Here is a 21966-nt window from a genome sequence, read left to right as displayed (position 1 = left end):
CCAAACTCCGGGCCTAGAACCAGGCTCAGGGCCTGACCTCAGGGGCAAATCTCAGGATCTCATCTCAGGGCCTGGTCCCAGAACCTCATCTCAGGGCCTGCTTCCAAGGCCTCATTTCCGGGCCTAGTACCAGGGCCTCATCTCAGGGCCTGGTCCCAGGGCCTCATCTCAGGGCCTAGTGTCAGAGCCTCATCTCCGGGCCTAGTGCCAGAGCCTCATCTCCAGGCCTAGTGCCAGGGCCTCATCTCAGGGCCTAGTGCCAGAGCCTCATCTCCAGGCCTAGTGCCAGGGCCTCATCTCAGGGCCTAGTGCCAGGGCCTCTGCTCAGGGCCTTGTCCCAGGGCCTCATCTCAGGACCTGTTGCCAAGGCCTCATCTCAGGGCCTAGTGTCAGAGCCTCATCTCCAGGCCTAGTGCCAGGGCCTCATCTCAGGGCCTAATGCCAGAGCCTCATCTCCAGGCCTAGTGCCAGGGCCTCATCTCAGGGCCTAGTGCCAGGGCCTCTGCTCAGGGCCTTGTCCCAGGGCCTCATCTCAGGACCTGTTGCCAAGGCCTCATCTCAGGGCCTGTTGCCAAGGCCTCATCCCAGGGCCTGTTGACAAGGCCTCATCCCAGGGCCCGCTCTCAGGGCCTCAACTCAGGGCCTGGTCCCAGGACCTCAGCTCAGGGCCTGCTCTTAGGGCCTCATCTCAAGACCTGCTCCCAGGTCCTCATCTCAAGGCCTGCTCCCAGGGCCTCATCTTAGGGCCTGGTCCCAGGGCCTCATCTCAGGACCCTGATCCCAAGGCCTCATATCAGGGCCTAGTGCCAGGGTCTCATCCCAGGGCCCTGATCCCAGAGCCTCATCTCAGGGTCTGCTCCCAGGGCCTCATCTCAGGGCCTGGTCCCAGGGCCTCATCTCAGGGGCCTGCTCCCAGGACTTCTACTCAGGGTTTGCTCCCAGGGCCTCTGCTCAGGGCCTGCTGCCAAGGCCTCATCTCAGGGCCCGCTGCCAAGGCCTCATCTTAGAGCCTGGTGCCAAGACCTCATCTCAGGGCCTAGTGCCAGGGCCTCTGCTCAGGGCCTGGCCCCAGGGCCTCATCTCAGGGCCTGTTGCTAAGGCCTCATCTCAGGGCCTGTTGCCAAGGCCTCATCTCAGGGCCTGGTCCCAGGGCCTCATCTCAGGGGCCTGGCCCCAGGGCCTCATCTCAGGGGCCTGGCCCCAGGGCCTCATCTCAGGACCCTGATCCCAAGGCCTCATTTCAGGACCTAGTGCCAGGGCCTCATCCAGGGCCCTGATCCCAGCAGCTTCATCTCAATGTGAAGCTGTTAAGGCAACTGGTGCAGGGCCCAGTACGGTCCTCCTCTGATGCCTTAACTAAGTCATGATGTGGAGATGCCGGCGTTGGACTGCGGTGAACACAGTAAGAGTTTTAACAACACCAGGTTAAAGTCCAACAGGTTTATTTGGTAGCAAATGCCATTAGCTTTCGGAGTGCTGCTCCTTCGTCAGATGGAGTGGAAATCTGCTCTCAAACAGACCGGCTATGTCGAGGGCACCCTGAAACCCTTTGTACAAAGAACCCCCAGCTTTTGTCGCGACACTACAGACTTCCTACAGAAACTCGGCACACATGGAGCAGTTGAACCAGGAGCACTCCTCGTCACAATGGATGTCTCGGCATTCTACACCAGCATCCCCCACGATGATAGCATTGCTGCAACAGCCTCAGTGCTCAGCGCCAACAACTGCCAGTTTCCAGATGCAATTTTACATCTCATCCGCTTCATCCTGGACCACAATGTCTTCACCTTCAACAACCAGTTCTTCATCCAGACACACGGAACAGCCATGGGGACCAAATTCGCACCTCAATATGCCAACATCTTCATGCACAGGTTCGAACAAGACCTCTTCACCGCACAGGACCTTCAACCGATGCTATACACTAGATACATCAAAGACATTTTCTTCCTTTGGACTCATGGTGAGCAATCACTGAAACAACTCTATGATGACATCAACAAGTTCCATCCCACCATCAGACTCACCATGGACTACTCTCCGGAATCGGTTGCATTCTTGGACACACGCATTTCCATTAAGGACGGTCACCTCAGCACCTCACTGTACCGCAAGCCCACGGATAACCTCACGATGCTCCACTTCTCCAGCTTCCACCCGAAACACGTTAAAGAAGCCATCCTCTACGGATAAGCCCTCCCTATACACAGGATCTGCTCAGATGAGGAGGATCGCAACAGACACCTCCAGACACTGAAAGATGCCCTCATAAGAACAGGATATGGCGCTCGGCTCATCGATCAACAGTTCCAACGCGCCACAGCGAAAAACCGCACCGACCTCCTCAGAAGACAAACACGGGACACAGTGGACAGAGTACCCTTCGTCGTCCAGTACTTCCCCGGAGCAGAGAAGCTACGGCATCTCCTCCGGAGCCTTCAACATATCATTGATGAAGACGAACATCTCGCCAAGGCCATCCCCACACCCCCACTTCTTGCCTTCAAATAACCGCACAACCTCAAACAGACCATTGTCCGCAGCAAACTACCCAGCCTTCAGGAGAACAGTGACCACGACACCACACAACCCTGCCACAGCAACCTCTGCAAGACGTGCCGGATCATCGACACGGATGCCATCATCTCACGTGAGAACACCATCCACCAAGTACACGCTACATACTCCTGCAACTCGGCCAACGTTGTCTACCTGATACGCTGCAGGAAAGGATGTCCCGAGGCATGGTACATTGGGGAAACCATGCAGACGCTATGACAACGGATGAATGAACACCGCTCGACAATCACCAGGCAAGACTGTTCTCTTCCTGTTGGGGAACACTTCAGCGGTCACGGGCATTCAGCTTCTGATCTTCGGGTAAGCGTTCTCCAAGGCGGCCTTCACGACACACGACAGCGCAGAGTCGCTGAGCAGAAACTGATAGCCAAGTTCCGCACACATGAGGACGGCCTAAACCGGGATGTTGGGTTTATGTCACATTATCTGTAACCCCCACAGCTTGCCTCCTGGACTCGCAGAATCTCACTGGCTGTCCTGTCTGGAGACAATACACATCTCTTTAACCTGTGTTTAATGCTCCCTCCACTCACATTGTCTACCTTTAAGATCTGGTTGGCTGTAGGGATTCGCATTCTAATCAGTATTCTGCAACTTGATTTTGTGTCTCTGTGCCCTGTTTGAGAGCAGATTTTCACTCCATCTGACGAAGGAGCAGCGCTCCGAAAGCTAATGGCATTTGCTACCAAATAAACCTGTTGGACTTTAACCTGGTGTTGTTAAAACTCTTACTGGGTTTTAATAAGCCCAGGAGCTCACTGTGAATCGGTCTCACACCGTACTGATATGGAATTGTATCCCTTACAGATTATACCTTCAGGCAAACTGAATCCAACATCAAAGGTTTATCACCCATTCCAGCGCAGCCTATCGGGTTTGAGGATGCCCATCGACTCATCTGGTAAGTATCTGTTTCAAACGGCTCAAAGGCCAGAGCTGATTGGAACGTACTGAAGCATCTGTATCTTTGTTAAGGAAGTTGTGGCGTGCGTCTGCACTGTGGGCCTGTCTCTGGTTTTGGGGGAGTGGGGAAGGGAGAGAGAGAGAGTTGGGGGGAGGTGGGCGAATGAGCGAGAGATTGAATCGGTAGGGTTTTTACTCAGATGTTGGGAGGGATGTGACAAAGGAGAATGATTGGGGAGGGAATGTTTGACAGTGTGATTCAGAGATCCCTCACCTCTGTTTAAAATTTAAAGTTTATTTATTAGTGTCACAAGTAGGCTTACATTAACATTGCAATGGGCGGCACGGTAGCACAGTGGTTAGCACTGCTGCTTCACAGCTCCAGGGACCTGGGTTCGATTCCCGGCTTGGGTCACTGTCTGTGTGGAGTTTGCACATTCTCCTCGTGTCTGCGTGGGTTTCCTCCGGGTGCTCCGGTTTCCTCCCACAGTCCAAAGATGTGCGGGTTAGGTGGATTGGCCATGCTAAAATTGCCCTTAGTGTCCTGGGATGTGTAGGTTAGAGGGATTAGTGGGTAAATATGTAGGGATGTGGGGGTAGGGCCTGGGTGGGATTGTGGTCGGTGCAGACTCGATGGGCCGAATGGCCTCTTTCTGTGCTGTAGGGTTTCTAAGTTCTAAGTTCAATGAAGTTACTGTGAAAATCCCCCAGTTGCCGCACTCCGGCGCCTGTTCGGGTAACACTGAGGGAGAATTTAGCACCCTAACCAGTACGTCTTTCAGACTGTGGGAGGAAACCGGAGCACCCGGAGGAAACCCACGCAGACACGGGGAGAGAACGTGCAAACTCCACACAGACAGTGACCCGAACCGGGAATCGAACCCGGGTCCCTGGCGCTGTGAAGCAGCAGTGCTAACCACTGTGCCACCCCAGGTAGAAGCGAGGGGACTGAAAAAAGGGTGCAGTTTGAGGTGGGAGCACAGGGAGAGATCAGAGCAGGAGGCAATAGGGGAAGGTCAGAGAGCGGCGGAGCAGTGGGGAAGGTCAGAGAGCGGGAATGGGGGGGTATGGTTAAAGAGGGCAGATTGGGGGAATATTTGAGAGAGCGGCTGGGGGAGTGTTTGAGAGAGCGGCTGCGGGAGTGTTTGAGAGAGCGGCTGGGGGAGTGTTTGAGAGAGCGGCTGAGGGAGTGTTTGAGAGAGCGGCTGGGGGAGTGTTTGAGAGAGCGGCTGGGGGAGTGTTTGAGAGAGCGGCTGGGGGAGTGTTTGAGGGGGAAATGCGGGGGTGTGTTTGGGTGGGGAAGATGAGAGGGTGAGCCACAGCAATGTGATGTCCTGTGCGACCCCCAACCCTTGACCCTGGTGTCATTCTGAATGGGGAAGATGATTGGTTGGTCCGGGTGGCATCGTGAATACTATTGGTCGACCCCGGACAGCACGGCTGGTTTGACCAATCCGGAGCTGGCCTGACGTTGAATGCTTTTCCTTTCAGTGAATTGGCTGGAGTCGAGGCTCCGAAAACCTGGCAAGGAGGCCTGGGCTGCAGCTATCGCCTGGGGGCTGGCTTTCGCAATGACAGCTCCTTCGCAAACAGGTTGGCTCATCTTCCTTTGTTTCAGAGCTCAGTGCGTTGGTTAATGTCTGGGTGAATGAGGATGTTCTGTAGGCAAGGTTAGAACATAGAACAGTGCAGCACAGGAACAGGCCCTTCAGCCCTCCATGTTGTCCTGAATATGACTTCAAATTAAACTAATCCCTTCTGCGTTCCCTTGCTCTCTATCCCTCGATACCTCACATATTCCTGTGCTTATCTAACAGCTCCTTAAACACCCCTATCGTATCTGCCTCCACCTCCACCCCTGGCAGCGCGTCCCACACACCCACCACTCTCTAGACAGCCATATGAACGGAGTGGGAATGGAGGGATACAAAAGAATGGTCTAGTTTGGACCAGGGAGCGGCGCGGGCTTGGAGGGCCGAAGGGCCTGTTCCTGTGCTGTACTGTTCTTTGTTCTTTGTTCTCTGTGTAAAAGAACTTGCCCCTCACATCTCCTTTGAACTTTCCCCCTTAAGCCCGTGCCCCCCCTAGTATTAAACATTTCAACTCTGGGGGAGAAAGATTCTGACTGTCAACCCTATCTCTGCCTCTCATCATTTTCTAGACTTCTATCAGGCCTCCCCCCTCAGCCTCCGCCGCTCCAGAGAAAACAACCCGAGTTTGTCCAGCCTCTCCCTATAGTTCTTTATTTTATTAATGTCACACGTCGGCTTACATTAACACTGCAATGAAGTTACTGTGAAAATCCCCTCGTCGCAGCAGTCCGGCGCCTGTTCGGGTTACACTGAGGGAGATTTTAGCACGGCCAATCCACCCTAACCAGCACGTTTTTTGGACCTTGAGAGGAAACCGGAGCACCCGGAGGAAACCCACGCAGACACGGGGAGAACGTGCAGGCTCCACACAGACAGTGACCCAAGCTAGGAATCGAACCCGGGTCCCTGGTGCTGTGAGGCAGCAGTGCTAACCCACTGTGCCACCCTCTAATCATACCCTCAGACCCTCTAATCCAGGCAGCATCCTGGTAAACCTCTCCTGCACCCTCTCCAAAGCCTCCACATCCTTCCTGTAATGTGGCGACCAGAATTGAACGCAATACTCTTAAACGCGGCCTAACCAATGTTTTATAAAGCTGCAACATGACATCCTGACTCTTGTACTCAGTGCCCCAACCAAGAAAAGCCTAGCGTGCCGTACGCCTTCTTCATCACCCTGTCTACTTGTGTGGCCACTTTCAGGGAGTTATGGACTTGAAGGTTGGCCTGAACTCATCTGAAGTTGACCGCACCCCCCCCCCCACATCCCTTGCCCACTGTCCTGAGTAGCAGTGAGATCCTTAGCACAGACTGATGAGGACAGATGGAGCATCTCTGACAGTGCAGCACCCCCTCAGAACTGGCACGTGGACCTTTGGTATAGATTGCGGACCCCGAGCCTCCGGACTGGAACTGGACCTATGGATTCTATGTTAAGTTCCACTCCTAAAAGTGCCTCAGGTGCAAAGCCAGAATCCGGAGTGTCCATAGAACAAAGAAAAGTACAGCACAGGAACAGGCCCTTCAGCCGTCCAAGCCCGTGCCGGTGTCTTGCCGAGATCTGCTGTTCAGTCATGGTGACTGCGCCGGTGTCTCCCAGAATTCCTCTCAGTGACGTCCCCCCGCCACTCTCAGTATAGTGTCGCGAAGTTGAGTTTGTGAAGTGTGGTCCCTTTAAGAGCTGGTTTGGTGTCCGTACTGGGATATTTAAAAATCATGGGGCACACAGGGTACACAGAGTGCAATATTTGTAACAAGAACCAAGCATTGGGGTTGCCTTGGTAACAGGCTTTCGAATTTTGACAATTTCTCAGTTTAAAGAAGAGACTCTGCTCTCAGGAACCTATTGCTCCTGTTGGCAACATCAGACCAATTCTGGAGTAGGAAAGTTGATTAGGTCATCAGAGTGATAAAGAGGAACTCAACTGCCTGCCTGCAGCTCGACTGAAGAGCTGCCACCTCTCAACACCGAGAGAGGGCAAGAGCATCTCCCTGCCAGCTAAAAAATATCTCTGAAGAGAACTCTCCACCCATCTAACCAAGGGTACCAAGCAGAAAGAGCTTACAGACAGCGGAATCACCAGAAGAACTCCAAAGGTTTTTCCCAAAGCCACAAAACCTGGTTGTATATTTTTGAGAGTAACTAAATTATTATTATTTTTGGTACTGAATGATCCTTGTATTTATTTGAACAGCATTCCAGTCGAACTTTACTTTCATCGATATGTTACTTGTTTAGTTAAAGTTCCCGGTTGGCTAAGTAAATAACTTGTTAATTATTCACTTAAAGTGAGTGTCAGGTCTTTCGGGTTAATGAACCTCTAAACATTAACACCTTCCCAAACACTTTTAACAGATTACGAAGGCAGGGAGTCCTCTTTGGGGGATTCGGCGTGGCTTTTCAAAAGACCATAAGACATAGGAACAGAATGAGGCCCCTCAGCCCATCGAGTCTGCTCCGCCATTCGATCATGGCTGATATTTTTCTCATCCCCATTCTCCTGCCTTTTCCCCATAACTCCTGATCTCCTTATGAAGCAAGAACCTATCTATTTCTGTCTTAAAGACACTCAATGACCCGGCCTCCACAGCCTTCTGCGGCAAAGAGTTCCACAGATTCACCACTCTCTGGCTGAAGAAATTCCTCCTCATCTCTGTTTTAAAGGATCGTCCCTTTAGCCTGAGGTTGTGCTCTCTGATTCTAGTTTTTCCTACTAGTGGAAACATCCTCTCCACGTCCACTCTATCCGGGCCTCGCAGTATCCTGTAAGTTTCAATAAGATCCCCCCTCATCCTTCTAAACTCCATCTAGTACAGACCCAGAGTCCTCAACCGTTCCCCATACGACAAGCTCTTCATTCCAGGGATCATTCTTGTGAACCTCCTCTGGACCCTTTCCAAGGCCGGCACATCCTTCCTTAGATACGGGGCCCAAAACTGCTCACAATACTCCAAATGGGGTCTGATCAGAGCCTTATACAGCCTCAGAAGTACATCCCTGCTCTTGTATTCTAGCCCTCTCGACATGAATGCTAACATTGCATTTGCCTTCCTAACTGCTGACTGAACCTACACGTTAACCGAAAGAGAATCTTGAACAATGACTCCCAAGTCCCTTTGTGCTTCAGATTTCCTTAGCATTTCCCCATTTAGAAAATAGTCTATGCCTCCATTCCTCCTTCCAAAGTGCATAACCTCACACTTTTCCACACTGTATTCCCTCTGCCACTTCTTTGCCCACTCTCCTAACCTGTCCAAGTCCTTCTGCAGCCCCCCTGCCTCCTCAATACTACCTGTCCCTCTACATATCTTTGTATCATCTGCAAACTTAGCAACAGTGCCTTCAGTTCCTTCCTCCAAATCGACCTCTGAATCAACCCCTGTATTGTAACAATAGCCCTGTCGGAGGGCTATAAGTAGCCCTGACACTCTTCGTTATATATACAATTGGGACTCCCTGACTGGGCAAGATATCATTACCTCAACCAGGGAGCTCATACTCCAAGAGGCCCACCTCACGAGCCTCGTTGAGCTCATCACAGGACTGTTTTGCTCAGAGACGATTAAGAGGAGAATTGATCGAGGTGTTCAAAACCGTGAGGGGGGTCTGGAAGAGAGTGGATGGGGGTTAACTATTTGTAATAATCTTCAGAGGCAGAAATCCCTTCACCAAAACCCCTTTATTTACTATTCCGACAGCAGTACACAGAGTGCTATCAGTCAGCGATCTACCTTCGGGAGCGCCAGAGGAACTGACACGCCCAGTTAAATACAAGGAAAAGACTCCCTGATTGGCCCATCAATTGGCTTCTTAATCAGGGAGTTCATACTCCAATAGGCCAACGTCAATGGCCTGATTGAAGTCATTAACGTGTTCTCATTGGTGGAAGGGTTGAGAATGAGGGGGTCAAAGATTTAAGACAATTGGTAAAAGAAGCAGTGGCGACGAGGTGAAGGATGGGCCGAATAGCCTGCAGTGTAACCATTCCCATTCTGTGCAATGAAACCCGCCTGTGCTTTTAACAGTGACGTGCTGGTCAGTGTCCACAACAAGCGGGAGGTCAAACCTTCGGACAACGTCATCGGAGTTATCCGGGGGAGCGAGGAACCAGGTGGGTGCGTGTCTGTCTGTCCCGGGAGAACCCGGGCAGCTGTAGCTGGGCTGAGAGGGGCGTTGTCCCAGGGGGAGGGACATTCGGAAGGCGGAGGGGGCGTAGGGAAGAGAATTGCGTGGACGGGGCTGCTGTACACGGTGGTAGGGAGGGTTGAAGTACAAAGTCAATGATGAATCAATGCGTGCAACTGTTTGGAACAGATTGGCTAGAATTTAGTATTGGTAATGGGGGCGCAAAATGGTGGGAGGCACAGGTTAATCGGGGTAAGATGGGGGTCCGTGGGGAGATGGGGTTGCCAGATTGTGGGAGAGCAGTGGATGGTTGGGGGGTGCAGGGGTGTTGAGAGGGTGGGAGGTGTGGCTTTGAGCCAGGCAGCGGGATGAGGGCCTGAAAGTGGACAACTGTCCCTCAGTACTGACTCTCTGACAGTGCGGCACTCCCTCAGTACTGACTCTCTGACAGTGCGGCACTCCCTCAGCACTGACCCTCCGACAGTGCGGCACTCCCTCAGCACTGATCCTCCGACAGTGCGGCACTCCCTCAGCACTGACTCTCCGACAGTGGGCACTCCCTCAGTACTGACCCTCCAACAGTGCGGCACTCCCTCAGTAGTGACCCTCTGACAGTGCGGCGCTCCCTCAGTACTGACCCTCCGACAGTGCGGCGCTCCCTCAGCACCGACTCTCCGACAGTGGGCACTCCCTCTGCACTGACCCTCCGACAGTGCGGCACTCCCTCAGCACTGACCCTCTGACAGTGCGGGACTCCCTCAGTACTGACCCTCCGACAGTGCGGCACTCCCTCAGCACTGACCCTCTGACAGTGCGGCACTCCCTCAGCACTGACCCTCCGACATTGCGGCACTCCCTCAGCACTGACCCTCCGACATTGCGGCACTCCCTCAGAACTGACCCTCTAACAGTGCGGCACTCCCTCAGTACTGACCCTCTAACAGTGCGGCACTCCCTCAGTACTGACCCTCCGACAGTGCGGCACTCCCTCAGTACTGACCCTCCGACAATGCGGCACTCCGTCAGCACTGACCCTCCGACAGTGCGGCATTCCCTCAGCACTGACCCTCCGACAATGCGGCACTCCGTCAGCACTGACCCTCCGACAGTGCGGCACTCCCTCAGTACTGACCCTTCGACAGTGCGGCACTCCCTCAGCACTGACCCTCCGACAATGCGGCACTCCCTCAGTACTGACCCTCCGACAGTGCAGCACTGCCTTAGTACTGACCCTCCGACAGTGCGGTGCTCCCTCAGCGCTGACCCTCTGACAGTGCAGCACTCCTTCAGCACTGACCCTCCAACATTGCGACACTCCCTCAGTACTGACCCTCGGACATTGCGGCACTCCCTCAGCACTGACCCTCCGACAGTGCGGCATTCCCTCAGAACTGACCCTCCGACAGTGCGGCACTCCCTCAGCACTGACCCTCCGACAGTGCGGCACTCCCTCAGCACTGACCCTCCGACAGTGCGGCACTCCCTCAGTACTGATCGTGTGATGTCCCCACTGGTTGAGCTGCCTGGCCCAAGTGGAATTGATATTTGTGGCCCTCTGGGTCTAAGGTTTGCTCTCTTTTCCAGATCGCTATGTTATCTACGGCAACCACCGAGACAGCTGGGTCCACGGCGCCATTGACCCCTGTAGCGGCACAGCCGTCATGTTGGAAATCAGCAGAGTCCTGGGCAAGATGGTGAAGGAAGGTGAGTGAGCGGGCACAGTGAACTCTGACCTTTCACCTCTGGGCAGGCCTGCCCAGCCTAACGACAAGGCCCCAGTTTCCCTTCTTGGTCGCTCCAGTTACCGAGGGCAACACGGAGGTGGCGGCGGAAGGAAATCATGGAAACTGAATTTTCATTTCTCCAATACTAACTGTCGTATCCCGACAGCGCAGAAGGAGGCCATTCGGTCCATCCTCATGCCAAACCAAGTCAGTCAAACCGGGGCTGAAATGATGCGTATGAAACATTAAACATAGAAATTGGAGGCAGGATTAGGCCGTTCGGCCCATCGAGCCTGCTCCGCCATTCATTTTGATAGAAGATGGGAGCAGGAGGAGGCCATTCGGCCCCTCGAGCCTGCTCCCCCATTCATCACCATCATGGCTGATCGTCCAACCCAATAGCCTAATCCTGCTTTCCCCCCATAACCTTTGACCCCGTCCGCCCCAAGCGCTATATCCAGCCGCCTCTTGAATACATTCAATGTTTTGGCATCAACTCCTTCCTGTGGTAATGAATTCCACAGGCTCACCAGGTGAAGAAATGTCTCCCCATCTCCGTCCTAAATGGTCTACCCCCAATCCTCAGACTGTGACCCCCTGGTTCTGGATCATCAAATTCAATAGCCTCATTCCCCCCTTCCCCACAATATCCCTTTAGCCCCCAAGAGCGATATCTAATTTCTTCCTGAAATCTCACAACGTTTTGCCCTCAACTACTTTCTGTGGGAGTGAATTCCACCGCTCTCTGGGTGAAGAAATTTCTCCTCACCTCAGTCCTAAAAGGTTTCCCCCCTTATCCTCAAACTATGACCCCCCTAGTTCTGGACTCCCCCCACCATCGGGAACATTCTTTCTGAATCTACCCTGTCTAACCCTGTTAGAATTTTGTAAGTTTCTATGAGATCCCCTCTCACTCTTCTAAACTCCAGTGAATATGATCCTAACCCACTTAGTCTCTCCTCATATGACAGACCTGCCATCCCAGGAATCAGCCTGGTAAACCTTCGCTGCGCTCCCTCTATAGCAAGGACATCCTTCCTCAGATAAGGACAACAAGACTGCTCACAATACTCCAGGTGTGGCCTCACCAAGGCCCTGTACAATTGCAGCAAAAACCTGGAGTTCGGAGCGATACGGGATCCGGATACAGTCGTGACCCACAGTTCCATCACTCTGCTTCCCACACTCCCTTTTTATTCTCTGGTTTTGAGGAAGGTTCAGTAGGCTTGTAAACCTCCAGCCTCCAGTACCCATCGGCAGGTCTGTACGCCAGCCACGGGGGAGGTCTCTCCTCTGTAGCAGGGGGTGCTTTCTTTGACAGGTGCTCTCCACCCATGGACACTGGATGGCTACCACCATTCCCAGCCCCACCGTCTCATACGCCAACCAGGAATTCTAAATGGAGATCCGGCCTCCACTCACTGGCACTACCCAGAGTAGGGTTCGAACCCCTTCCCCCTGCCCCCCAACCTTCTGACTAATCCGTGAGAGAGAGAGAGGGGCTCACTCCACCCTTACCCGGTGTGCCATTGGTGGAATATCATTAGCAGTGCCCAGTTATACAGAATCATAGAAACCCTACAGTGCAGAAGAAGGCCATTCGGCCCATCGAGTCTGCACCAATAACAATCCCCACCCAGGCCCTGTCCCCGTAACCCCACATATTTGCCCCGCTAATCCCTCTAACCTACGCTGCCCAGACACTAAAGTGCAATTTAGCATGGCCAATGCACCCTAACCAGCACATCTTTGGACTGTGGGGGGAAACCGGAGCACCCGGAGGAAACCCACGCAGACACGGGGAGAACGTGCAGACTCCACACAGACAGTAACCCAAGCCAGGAATTGAACCCGGGTCCCTGGAGCTGTGAGGCAGCAGAGCTAACCCACTGTGTCATAGAAGTCGACAGCATGGAAACAGGCCCTTCGGCCCAACTTGTCCATGCCGCCCAGTTTTTTTACCATTAAGCTAGTCCCAATTGCCCACGTTTGGCTTATATTCCTCTATACCCATCTTACCCATGTAACTGTCTAACTGCTTTTTAAAAGACAAAATTGTACCCGCCTCTACTACTGCCTCTGGCAGCTCGTTCCAGACACTCACCACCCTCTGTGTGAAAAAATTGCCCCTCTGGACACTTTTGTATCTCTCCCCTCTCACCTTAAACCTATGCCCTCTAGTTTTAGACCCCCCTACCTTTGGGAAAAGATGTTGACTATCTCACTGATCTGTGCCCCTCATTATTTTATAGGCCTCTATAAGGTCACCCCTCAGCCTCCTACGCTCCAGAGAATAAAGTCCCAGTCTATCCAGCCTCTCCTTATAACTCAATCCATCAAATCCCGACAGCGTCCTAGTAAATCTTTTCTGCACTCTTTCTAGTTTAATAATATCCTTTCTATAATAGGGTGACCAGAATTGCACACAGTATTCCAAGTGTGGCCTTACCAATGTCTTGTACAACTTCAACAAGACGTCCCAACTCCTGTATTCAATGTTCTGACCGATGAAACCAAGCATGCCGAGTGCCTTCTTCACCACTCTGTCCACCTGTGACTCCGCTTTCAAGGAGCTATGAACCTGTACCCCTAGATCTCTTTGTTCTGTAACTCTCCCCTACGCCCTACTGTTGATTGAATAAGTCCTGCCCTGGTTCAATCTACCAAAATGCATCACCTCGCATTTATCCAAATTAAACTCCATCTGCCATTTGTCAGCCCATTGGCCCAATTGATCAAGATCCCGTTGCAATTGGAGATAACTTTCTTCACTGTCCACCATGCCACCAATCTTAGTGTCATCTGCAAACTTACTAACCATGCCCCCTATATTCTCATCCAAATCATTAATATAAATGACAAATAACAGTGGGCCCAGCACTGATCCCTGAGGCACACCGCTGGTCACAGGCCTCCAGTTTGAAAAACAACCCTCTACAACCACCCTCTGTCAAGAAGCCAATTTTGTATCCATTTAGCTACCTCACCCTGGATTTAACCTTATGCAACAACCTACCATGCGGTACCTTGTCAAAGGCCTTGCTAAAGTCCATGCCGACAACATCAACTGTACTGCCCTCATCTACCTTCTTGGTTACCCCTTCAAAACAACTGAGAGATGAAATTAAAAAATGGAATGCTAGGTGGAAATAAAACCCATCCCCAGTCATATAACCTGACCTGCCGATCAACCTCGATCAAGCTCCACCCAGCAATCCCCAAAGGACCATAAACCCCGAGGACACTGCATTACTTCAGATTAAAATCAACATTGCTTCAGTTAGACGGCCTCCGTAACAATACAGGACACCAGCCACAGACAGCACAGTGCCGACACAATCCAGGGGCCTGCTGGAAACATCCTGCAGGGAAACATGATCGAAGTACATTTCTTAAAGGCACAGTATCGTCACAGTAATTACAAGTTGTTGTTGTTGTTGTTGTAGGAAAATGGCGCCCCCGGCGCTCCATCATCTTCGGCAGCTGGGGGGCAGAGGAGTTCGGTCTCATCGGCTCCACGGAATGGACTGAGGTAACGGAGCGAGGTGGCGTTAGTGGTGGAGAGGGGGGGACGGGGAGGGCAACCGGACAGGGTCCCCCTCCCCTGTCTGGGGACGCCAGGCAAAGTCTTCGACAGCCTGAGGGGCGGAGCCGAGCACCACGAGGCGAGGGAGAAGGCGGTCAGGGCGGGAATTAGCCCGGGCTGGCGAGTAGCGATGTGGCCGCAGCCTCGGGGGGGGGGGGGGGCGGGTAGCTTGGAGCCCCTGAGGGTGGCTGCGGAGGCAAGGAAAGGGCTTGTCAGGCTGACTGGATGATCCCCAGAGTGTGAGAAAGCTCATAGGAAGAGAGTGGGGCAGGGAGGGAGGAGGATTGTAGACAGGAACTGGGCAGCAGACCCAACCTGAACAGGTCAGGCACGCCTTGCACTGAGAATCCTCGGCCAGGACCGAGCGCTGAAGCGTCGGCGGTGACTATTCTCTCCAAGTCGTTGTTGGATGACAGTCTATGCAGTTTTGATGCTGGTGGATTAAGGCAAACTTGGTTTTATCTAAATCTTCGAGCAGTCCATGAAACCACACAAGGTACGGTGGCACAGTGGGTTCGCACTGCTGCCTCACAGCGCCAGGGACCCGGGTTCGATTCCCGCCTTGGGTCACTGTCTGTGTGGAGTTTGCACATTCTCCCCATGTTTGCATGGGTTTCCTCCGGGTGCTCCAGTTTCCTCCCACAGTCCAAAAGACGTTGGGTTAGGTGGATTGGCCGTGCTAAATTCTCCCTCAGTGTTAACCTGAACAGGTGCCGGAGTGTGGCGACTAGGAGATTTTCACAGTAACTTCATTGCAGTGTTAATGTAAACCTACTTGTGACACTAATAAATAAACTTTAACTTCTTGCCTTCCTCAGCTGGGGCATTGAGTACAGGAGTTGGGAAATCATGTTGCAGCTATATAACACCTTGGTTAGGCCGCATTTGGAGTATTGCGTGCAGTTCTGGTCACCACACTAGCAGAAGGATGTGGAAGCTTTGGAGAGAGCGCAGAGAAGGTTCACCAGGATGTTGACCGGGTCTCGAGGGTGTCGGCTATGAGGGGAGGTTGGATAAACTGGGATTGTTTTCACTGGAAAGACGGAGGCTGAGGGGAGACCTGGTCTACAAAATGATGAGAGGCACAGACAGGGTGGATAGTCAGAGGCTTTTTCCCCAGGGTGGAAGCCTCAATAACAAGGGGGGGGGGGCACAGGTTCAAGGTGGGAGGGGGGAAAGTTTAAGGGAGATGTGCGGGGGGGAGTTTTTCACGCAGAGAGTGGTGGGTGCCTGGAACGCGCTGCCAGAGGAGGTGGTGGAAGCGGGTACATTCGCAACATTTAAGAGGCATCTGGATGGGTGCATGAATAGGGAGGGAATAGAGAGGGATACGGACCGAATAAGGACAGAGGGGTTTATTTATTAGTTAGGACATCACGATCGGGGCAGGCTTGGAGGGCCGAAGGGCCTGTTCCTGTGCTGTACTGGTTGTTTGTTCTTTGTTCTCAGGCACACTGAGCACCCTCCAGTGTCCGGCCCACCCCTGGGTGCACACAGCGAGGGTGAATTGGGGTAGGCGGGGTGGGGAGAGGGGCACAGATTGAAGGGGATGGTAAGATCCCACCACACATTGGCTAGGTTTTTCGAGCCACGGTGTTGCAGTGAGAACACCCCCAGCCCCGCCGGCACCCTACAGCCCCGCCGGCACCCTACAGCCCCGCCGGCACCCTACAGCCCCGCCGGCACCCTACAGCCCCGCCGGCCCCCTACAGCCCCGCCGGCACCCTACAGCCCCGCCGGCACCCTACAGCCCCGCCGGCACCCTACAGCCCCGCCGGCACCCTACAGCCCCGCCGGCACCCTACAGCCCCGCCGGCACCCTACAGCCCCGCCGGCCCCCTACAGCCCCGCCGGCACCCTACAGCCCCGCCGGCACCCTACAGCCCCGCCGGCACCCTACAGCCCCGCCGGCACCCTACAGCCCCGCCGGCACCCTACAGCCCGCGCTCACTCAGATACTGGCCAAGGGATCGTCTACATTCATCTGAGAGGGCAAACAGGGACTTAGCACTGACCCCCCGACAGTGCGGCACTCCCTCAGCACTGACCCTCTGACAGTGTGGCACTCCCTCAGTACTGACCCTCTGACAGTGTGGCACTCCCTCAGCACTGACCCTCCGACAGTGCAGCACTCCCTCAGTACTGACCCTCCGACAGTGCAGCACTCCCTCAGTACTGACCCTCCGACAGTGCAGCACTCCCTCAGCACTGACCCTCTGACAGTGTGGCACTCCCTCAGCACTGACCCTCCGACAGTGCAGCACTCCCTCAGTACTGACCCTCCGACAGTGCAGCACTCCCTCAGTACTGACCCTCCGACAGTGCAGCACTCCCTCAGCACTGACCCTCCGACAGTGCGCCACTCCCTCAGCACTGACCCTCCGACAGTGCAGCACTCCCTCAGTACTGACCCCCCGACAGTGCAGCACTCCCTCAGCACTGACCCTCCGACAGTGCGGCACTTCCTCAGTACTGACCCTCCGACAGTGCGGCACTCCCTCAGCACTGACCCTCCGACAGTGCGGCGCTCCCTCAGCACTGACCCTCCGACAGTGCGGCGCTCCGTATGCACTGACCCTCCGACAGTGCGGCACTCCCTCAGCACTGACCCTCCGACAGTGCGGCACTCCCTCAGCACTGACCCTCCGACAGTGCGGCACTCCCTCAGTACTGACCTTCCGACAGTGCGGCACTCCCTCAGAACTAACTCTCCGACAGTGCGGCACTCCCTCAGAACTAACTCTCCCACAGTGTGGCACTCCCTCAGCACTGACTCTCCAACAGTGCGGCACTCCCTCAGTACTGACTCTCCAACAGTGCGACACTCCCTCAGCACTGACCCTCCGACAGTGCGACACTCCCTCAGCACTGACCCTCTGACAGTGCGACACTCCCTCAGCACTGACCCTCTGACAGTGCGACACTCCCTCAGCACTGACCCTCCGACAGTGCGACACTCCCTCAGTACTAACCCTCCGACAGTGCGGCACTCCCTCAGCACTGACTCCCCAACAGTGCGGCACTCCCTCAGCACTGACCCTCCGACAGTGCGGCACTCCCTCAGTACTGACCCTCCGACAGTGCGGTGCTCTCTCAGCACTGATCTTGGGAATCCCTTTGGGGTGGATCCCCGTCTGGGGTAGATCCTGGTCTCGGGTGGATCCCAGTCTCGGGTGGATCCCCGTCTGGGGTGGATCCCCGTCTGGGGTGCAGACCAGTCTGGGGTGGATCCCGGTCTGGGGTGGATCCCGGTCTGGGGTGGATCCCGGTCTGGGGTGGGGAGCAGTTACGATGGGTCATTTGTCCAAATTCCCTATTGTGATCTCTCCCTTATCCAGGAATATTACAGGAAGCTGATTGAGAGAACTGTGGGATACATCAACGTAGATATCGCTGTGTTCGGTAAGAAATATCTGACTCGCCTCAATGAGCACCGTCCCCCCTCCCCCCACACTCCCACCACCCCGTCACTGTCACACTCTGTCTTAATCTTTCCCTCTCTCTGCTTCACTTCGTCTTTCCCCCACAGCCCGCCCTCTCTCTCTCCCCCTCCTCTCTCTCTCTCCCTGTCTTCTCCCTCTCCCCTCTCTCTCTCCCCCCTCTCTGTTTCTCTCTCTCCCTCTCTCTCTCTCCCTCTCTCTCTCTCCTCTCTCTCTCTCTGTCTCTCTCTCTCTCCCATCTCTCTTTCTCTCCCGTCTGTCTCTCTCTCTCTCTCCCCATCTCTGTCTCTCCCTCTCTCTCCGTCTTCTCCCTCTCCCCTCTCTCTCTCCCCCCTCTCTGTTTCTCTCTCTCCTTTCTCTCCCTCCTCTCTCTCCCTCTCTCTCCCCCCCTCTCTCTGTCTGTCTCTCTTTCTCTCTCTCGCCCCTCTCTCTCTCTCTGTCTCTCTCTCCCCCTCTCTCTGTCTCTCTCTGTCTGTCTCTCTTTCTCTCTCTCTCACTCTCTCGCCCCCTCTCTCTCTTTCTCTCTGTCTCTGTTCCCCTCTCTCTGACTGTCTCTCTCCCTGTCTCCTCTCTCTGTCTCTCTCTCTCCCCCTCTCTCTGTATTTCTCTGTCTGTCTCTCTTTCTCTCTCTCTCTCTCTCCCCCTCTCTCTCTCTCTCTCTCCCCCTCTGTCTGTCTCTCTCCCTGTCTCCTCTCTCTATCTCTCTCTCTCCCCCTCTCTCTGTCTCTCTCTGTCTGTCTCTCTCTGTCTGTCTCTCTCTGTCTGTCTCTCTCTGTCTGTCTGTCTCTCTCTGTCTGTCTGTCTCTGTCTGTCTGTCTGTCTGTCTCTGTCTGTCTGTCTCTCTCTGTCTGTCTGTCTCTCTCTGTCTGTCTGTCTCTCTCTGTCTGTCTGTCTCTCTGTCGCTCTCTCTCTCTCTGTCGCTCTCTCTCTCTGTCGCGCTCTCTGTCGCTCTCTCTCTGTCACTCTCACTCCCCCTCTCTCTGTCTGTCTCTCTCTCTCTGTCTCCCCCTCTCTGCCTCTCTCTCTCCCCCTCTCTCTGTCTGTCTCTCTCTCTCTGTCTCCTCTCTCTCTCTCCCCCCTCTCTCCCCTCTCTCTGTCTCTCTCCCTCTCTCTCCTTGCTTTTTCCCCCTCTTTTCTATGTGACATTGCTCCCCACCACACACACGTCACCTAATCCTGGTCAGAAGCAATCTCGCTGGTGCCTCTCACTTTAATCCCCCTTTCCTCTTCCCCAAGACCAGTGTCCCACCGTCCCCACACTCGCTGTCTGTCCACACACAAGCAACAGGCCTGAAAGAGGCTATTCGGCCCCTCAGGTGAATTCTCGCTTTTCTGCTCCTCATTACCCTCCTCTCACTCTCTACATCTTCCCCAATCATCACCAAATCCTCCATTCCTTTCTCCTGTTTATCCAGCTTCCCCATTTAAATGTATCAACACTATTCACCACATCCACTCCCTGTGGGAGCGAGTCCCACATTCTCCCCCACCCCCCGTGGGAGCGAGTCCCACATTCTCCCCCACTCCCCGTGGGAGCGAGTCCCACATTCTCCCCCACTCCCCGTGGGGGCGAGTCCCACATTCTACCCCACTCCCCGTGGGAGCGAGTCCCACATTCTCCCCACTCCCCATGGAAGCGAGTCAAATATTCTCCCCACTCCCCTTGGGAGTGTGTCCCACATCCTCCCCCACTCCCTGTGGGAGCGAGTCCCACATTCTCCCCCACTCCCTGTAGGAGCAAGTCCTACATTCTTCTCCACTCCCCGTGGGAGCGAGTTCCACATTCTCCCCCATTCCCCGTGGGAGCGAGTCCCACATTCTCCCCCACTCCCTGTAGGAGCAAGTCCTACATTCTTCTCCACTCCCCGTGGGAGCGAGTTCCACATTCTCCCCCATTCCCCGTGGAAGCGAGTCCCACATTCTCCCCCACTCCCTGTAGGAGCAAGTCCCACATTCTCCCCACTCCCTGTAGGAGCAAGTCCCACATTCTCCCCACTCCCTGTGGAAGCGAGTCAAATATTCTCCCCACTCCCCGTGGGAGCGAGTCCCACATTCTCCCCCACTCCCCGTGGGAGCGAATCCCACATTCTCCCCCACTCCCCGTGGGAGCGAGTCCCACATTCTCCCCACTCCCTGTGGGAGCAAGTCCCACATTCTCCCCCACTCCCCTGTGGGAGCAAGTCCCACATTCTCCCCTACTCCCCATGGGAGCAAGTCCCACATTCTCCCCTACTCCCCATGGGAGCGAGTCCCACATTCTCCCCCACTCCCCGTGGAAGCGAGTCAAATATTCTCCCCACTCCCCGTGGGAGCGAGTCCCACATTCTCCCCCACTCCCCGTGGGAGCGAATCCCACATTCTCCCCCACTCCCCGTGGGAGCGAGTCCCACATTCTCCCCACTCCCTGTGGGAGCAAGTCCCACATTCTCCCCCACTCCCCGTGGGAGCGAGTCCCACATTCTCCCCCATTCCCTGTGGGAGCAAGTCCCACATTCTCCCCACTCCCTGTGGGAGCGAGTCCCACATTCTCCCCACTCCCTGTGGGAGCGAGTCCCACATTCTCCCCCACTCCCCGTGGGAGCGAGTCCCACATTCTCCCCCACTCCCCGTGGGAGCGAGTCCCACATTCTCCCCACTCCCCCGTGGGAGTGAGTCCCACATTCTCCCCCACTCCCCGTGTAAAGACGGTTCTCCAGAATCCCAGGTCGGATTCATCAATGATTGCCATTTATTAATGGCTCCCCATTAATATGGCAATATCTTCCCGAGGTCCATCCTATTGGAGCCCATGCACATGATCAAAGGCCCTCCGTCAGGTCACATACCCGCCCCTCGCCCCCCTCTTTTCTGGACGAAGCCCTCCGGCCTGTTCAGCCTTTCCTGGTAGTGTTGACAGCGCGGTAGCAATGGGGCGAGTCTGACAGCCCGGTTGATGGAGAGGGTGAGAGGGAGGGGTTCATACTGACGATTCTTTCTCTGTGTGTGAACATTGCAGCCAACGCTACATTCAGAGCCTACGGATCACCGGCCGTGCAAGGTGTGATCTTTGACGCAGCAAAGCAGGTAAGCAACGACTGATTCCTGCCTGGGCGGCACAGTGGGTTAGCGCTGCTCCCTCACAGCGCCAGGGATCCGGGTTCGATTCCCAGCTTGGGTCACTGTCTGTGTGGAGTCTGCACGTTCTCCCCGTGTCTGCGTGGGTTTCCTCCGGGTGCTCCGGTTTCCTCCCACAGTCCAAAGATGTGCAGATTAGGTGGATTGGCCATGCTCAATTATCCCTTAGTGTCCAAAGATGTGCAGGTTAGGTGGATTGGCCATGCTAAATTGCCCCTTAGTGTCAGGGGGATTAGCAGGGTAAATGCTTGGGGTTATGGGGATAGGGCCTGGGTGGGATTGTGGTCGATGCAGACTCTTTGATTTGATTTGATTTATTATTGTCACATGTATTGGGATACAGTGAAAAGTATTGTTTCTTGCGCACTATACAGACAAAGCATACCGTTCATAAAGAAGGAAAGGAGAGAGTGCAGAATGTAGTGTTACAGTCACAGCTAGGGTGTAGAGAAAGATCAACTTAATGCGAGGTAGGTCCATTCAAAAGTCTGACAGCAGCAGGGAAGAAGCTGTTCTTGAGTCGGTTGGTACGTGACCTCAGACTTTTATATCTTTTTCCCGACGGAAGAAGGTGGAAGAGAGAATGTCCGGGGTGTGTGGGGGTCCTTAATTATGCCGGCTGCTTTTCACGAGGCAGTGGGAAGTGTAGACAGAGTCAATGGATGGGAGGCTGGTTTGCGTGATGGATTGGGCTACATTCACGACCCTTTGTAGTTCCTTGCGGTCTTGGGCAGAGCAGGAGCCCATACCAAGCTGTGATACAACCAGAAAGAATGCTTTCTATGGTGCATCTGTAAAAGTTGGTGAGAGTCGTAGCTGACATGCCAAATTTCCTTAGCATCCTGAGAAAGTAGAGGCGTTGGTGGGGCTTTCTTAACTATCGTGTCGGCATGGGGGG

The 21966-nt window shown here is 54.4% G+C and overlaps 1 protein-coding gene across 1 annotated transcript in view; it reads left to right on the top strand.

The window, feature by feature from the left end:
• naaladl1 (N-acetylated alpha-linked acidic dipeptidase like 1) overlaps positions 1–21017 on the top strand; it is a gene marked incomplete at its 3' end in the record, with an annotated part of 39555 nt that extends 18538 nt beyond the window's left edge. The window contains exons 6-12 of the mRNA XM_078206432.1: positions 3391–3484; positions 4978–5079; positions 9105–9190; positions 10789–10908; positions 14375–14460; positions 17853–17916; positions 20950–21017. Coding sequence (XP_078062558.1) covers positions 3391–3484; positions 4978–5079; positions 9105–9190; positions 10789–10908; positions 14375–14460; positions 17853–17916; positions 20950–21017 — 620 coding nt within the window. The remainder of the gene's footprint in view (positions 1–3390; positions 3485–4977; positions 5080–9104; positions 9191–10788; positions 10909–14374; positions 14461–17852; positions 17917–20949) is intronic.
• Between the last annotated feature and the right edge of the window lie 949 nt (positions 21018–21966).

This window comes from Mustelus asterias, unplaced genomic scaffold, assembly GCF_964213995.1.
Source record: "Mustelus asterias unplaced genomic scaffold, sMusAst1.hap1.1 HAP1_SCAFFOLD_1497, whole genome shotgun sequence".
Classification (NCBI taxonomy): Eukaryota; Metazoa; Chordata; class Chondrichthyes; order Carcharhiniformes; family Triakidae; genus Mustelus; species Mustelus asterias.
This window is presented reverse-complemented; position numbering and strand designations above follow the sequence as displayed.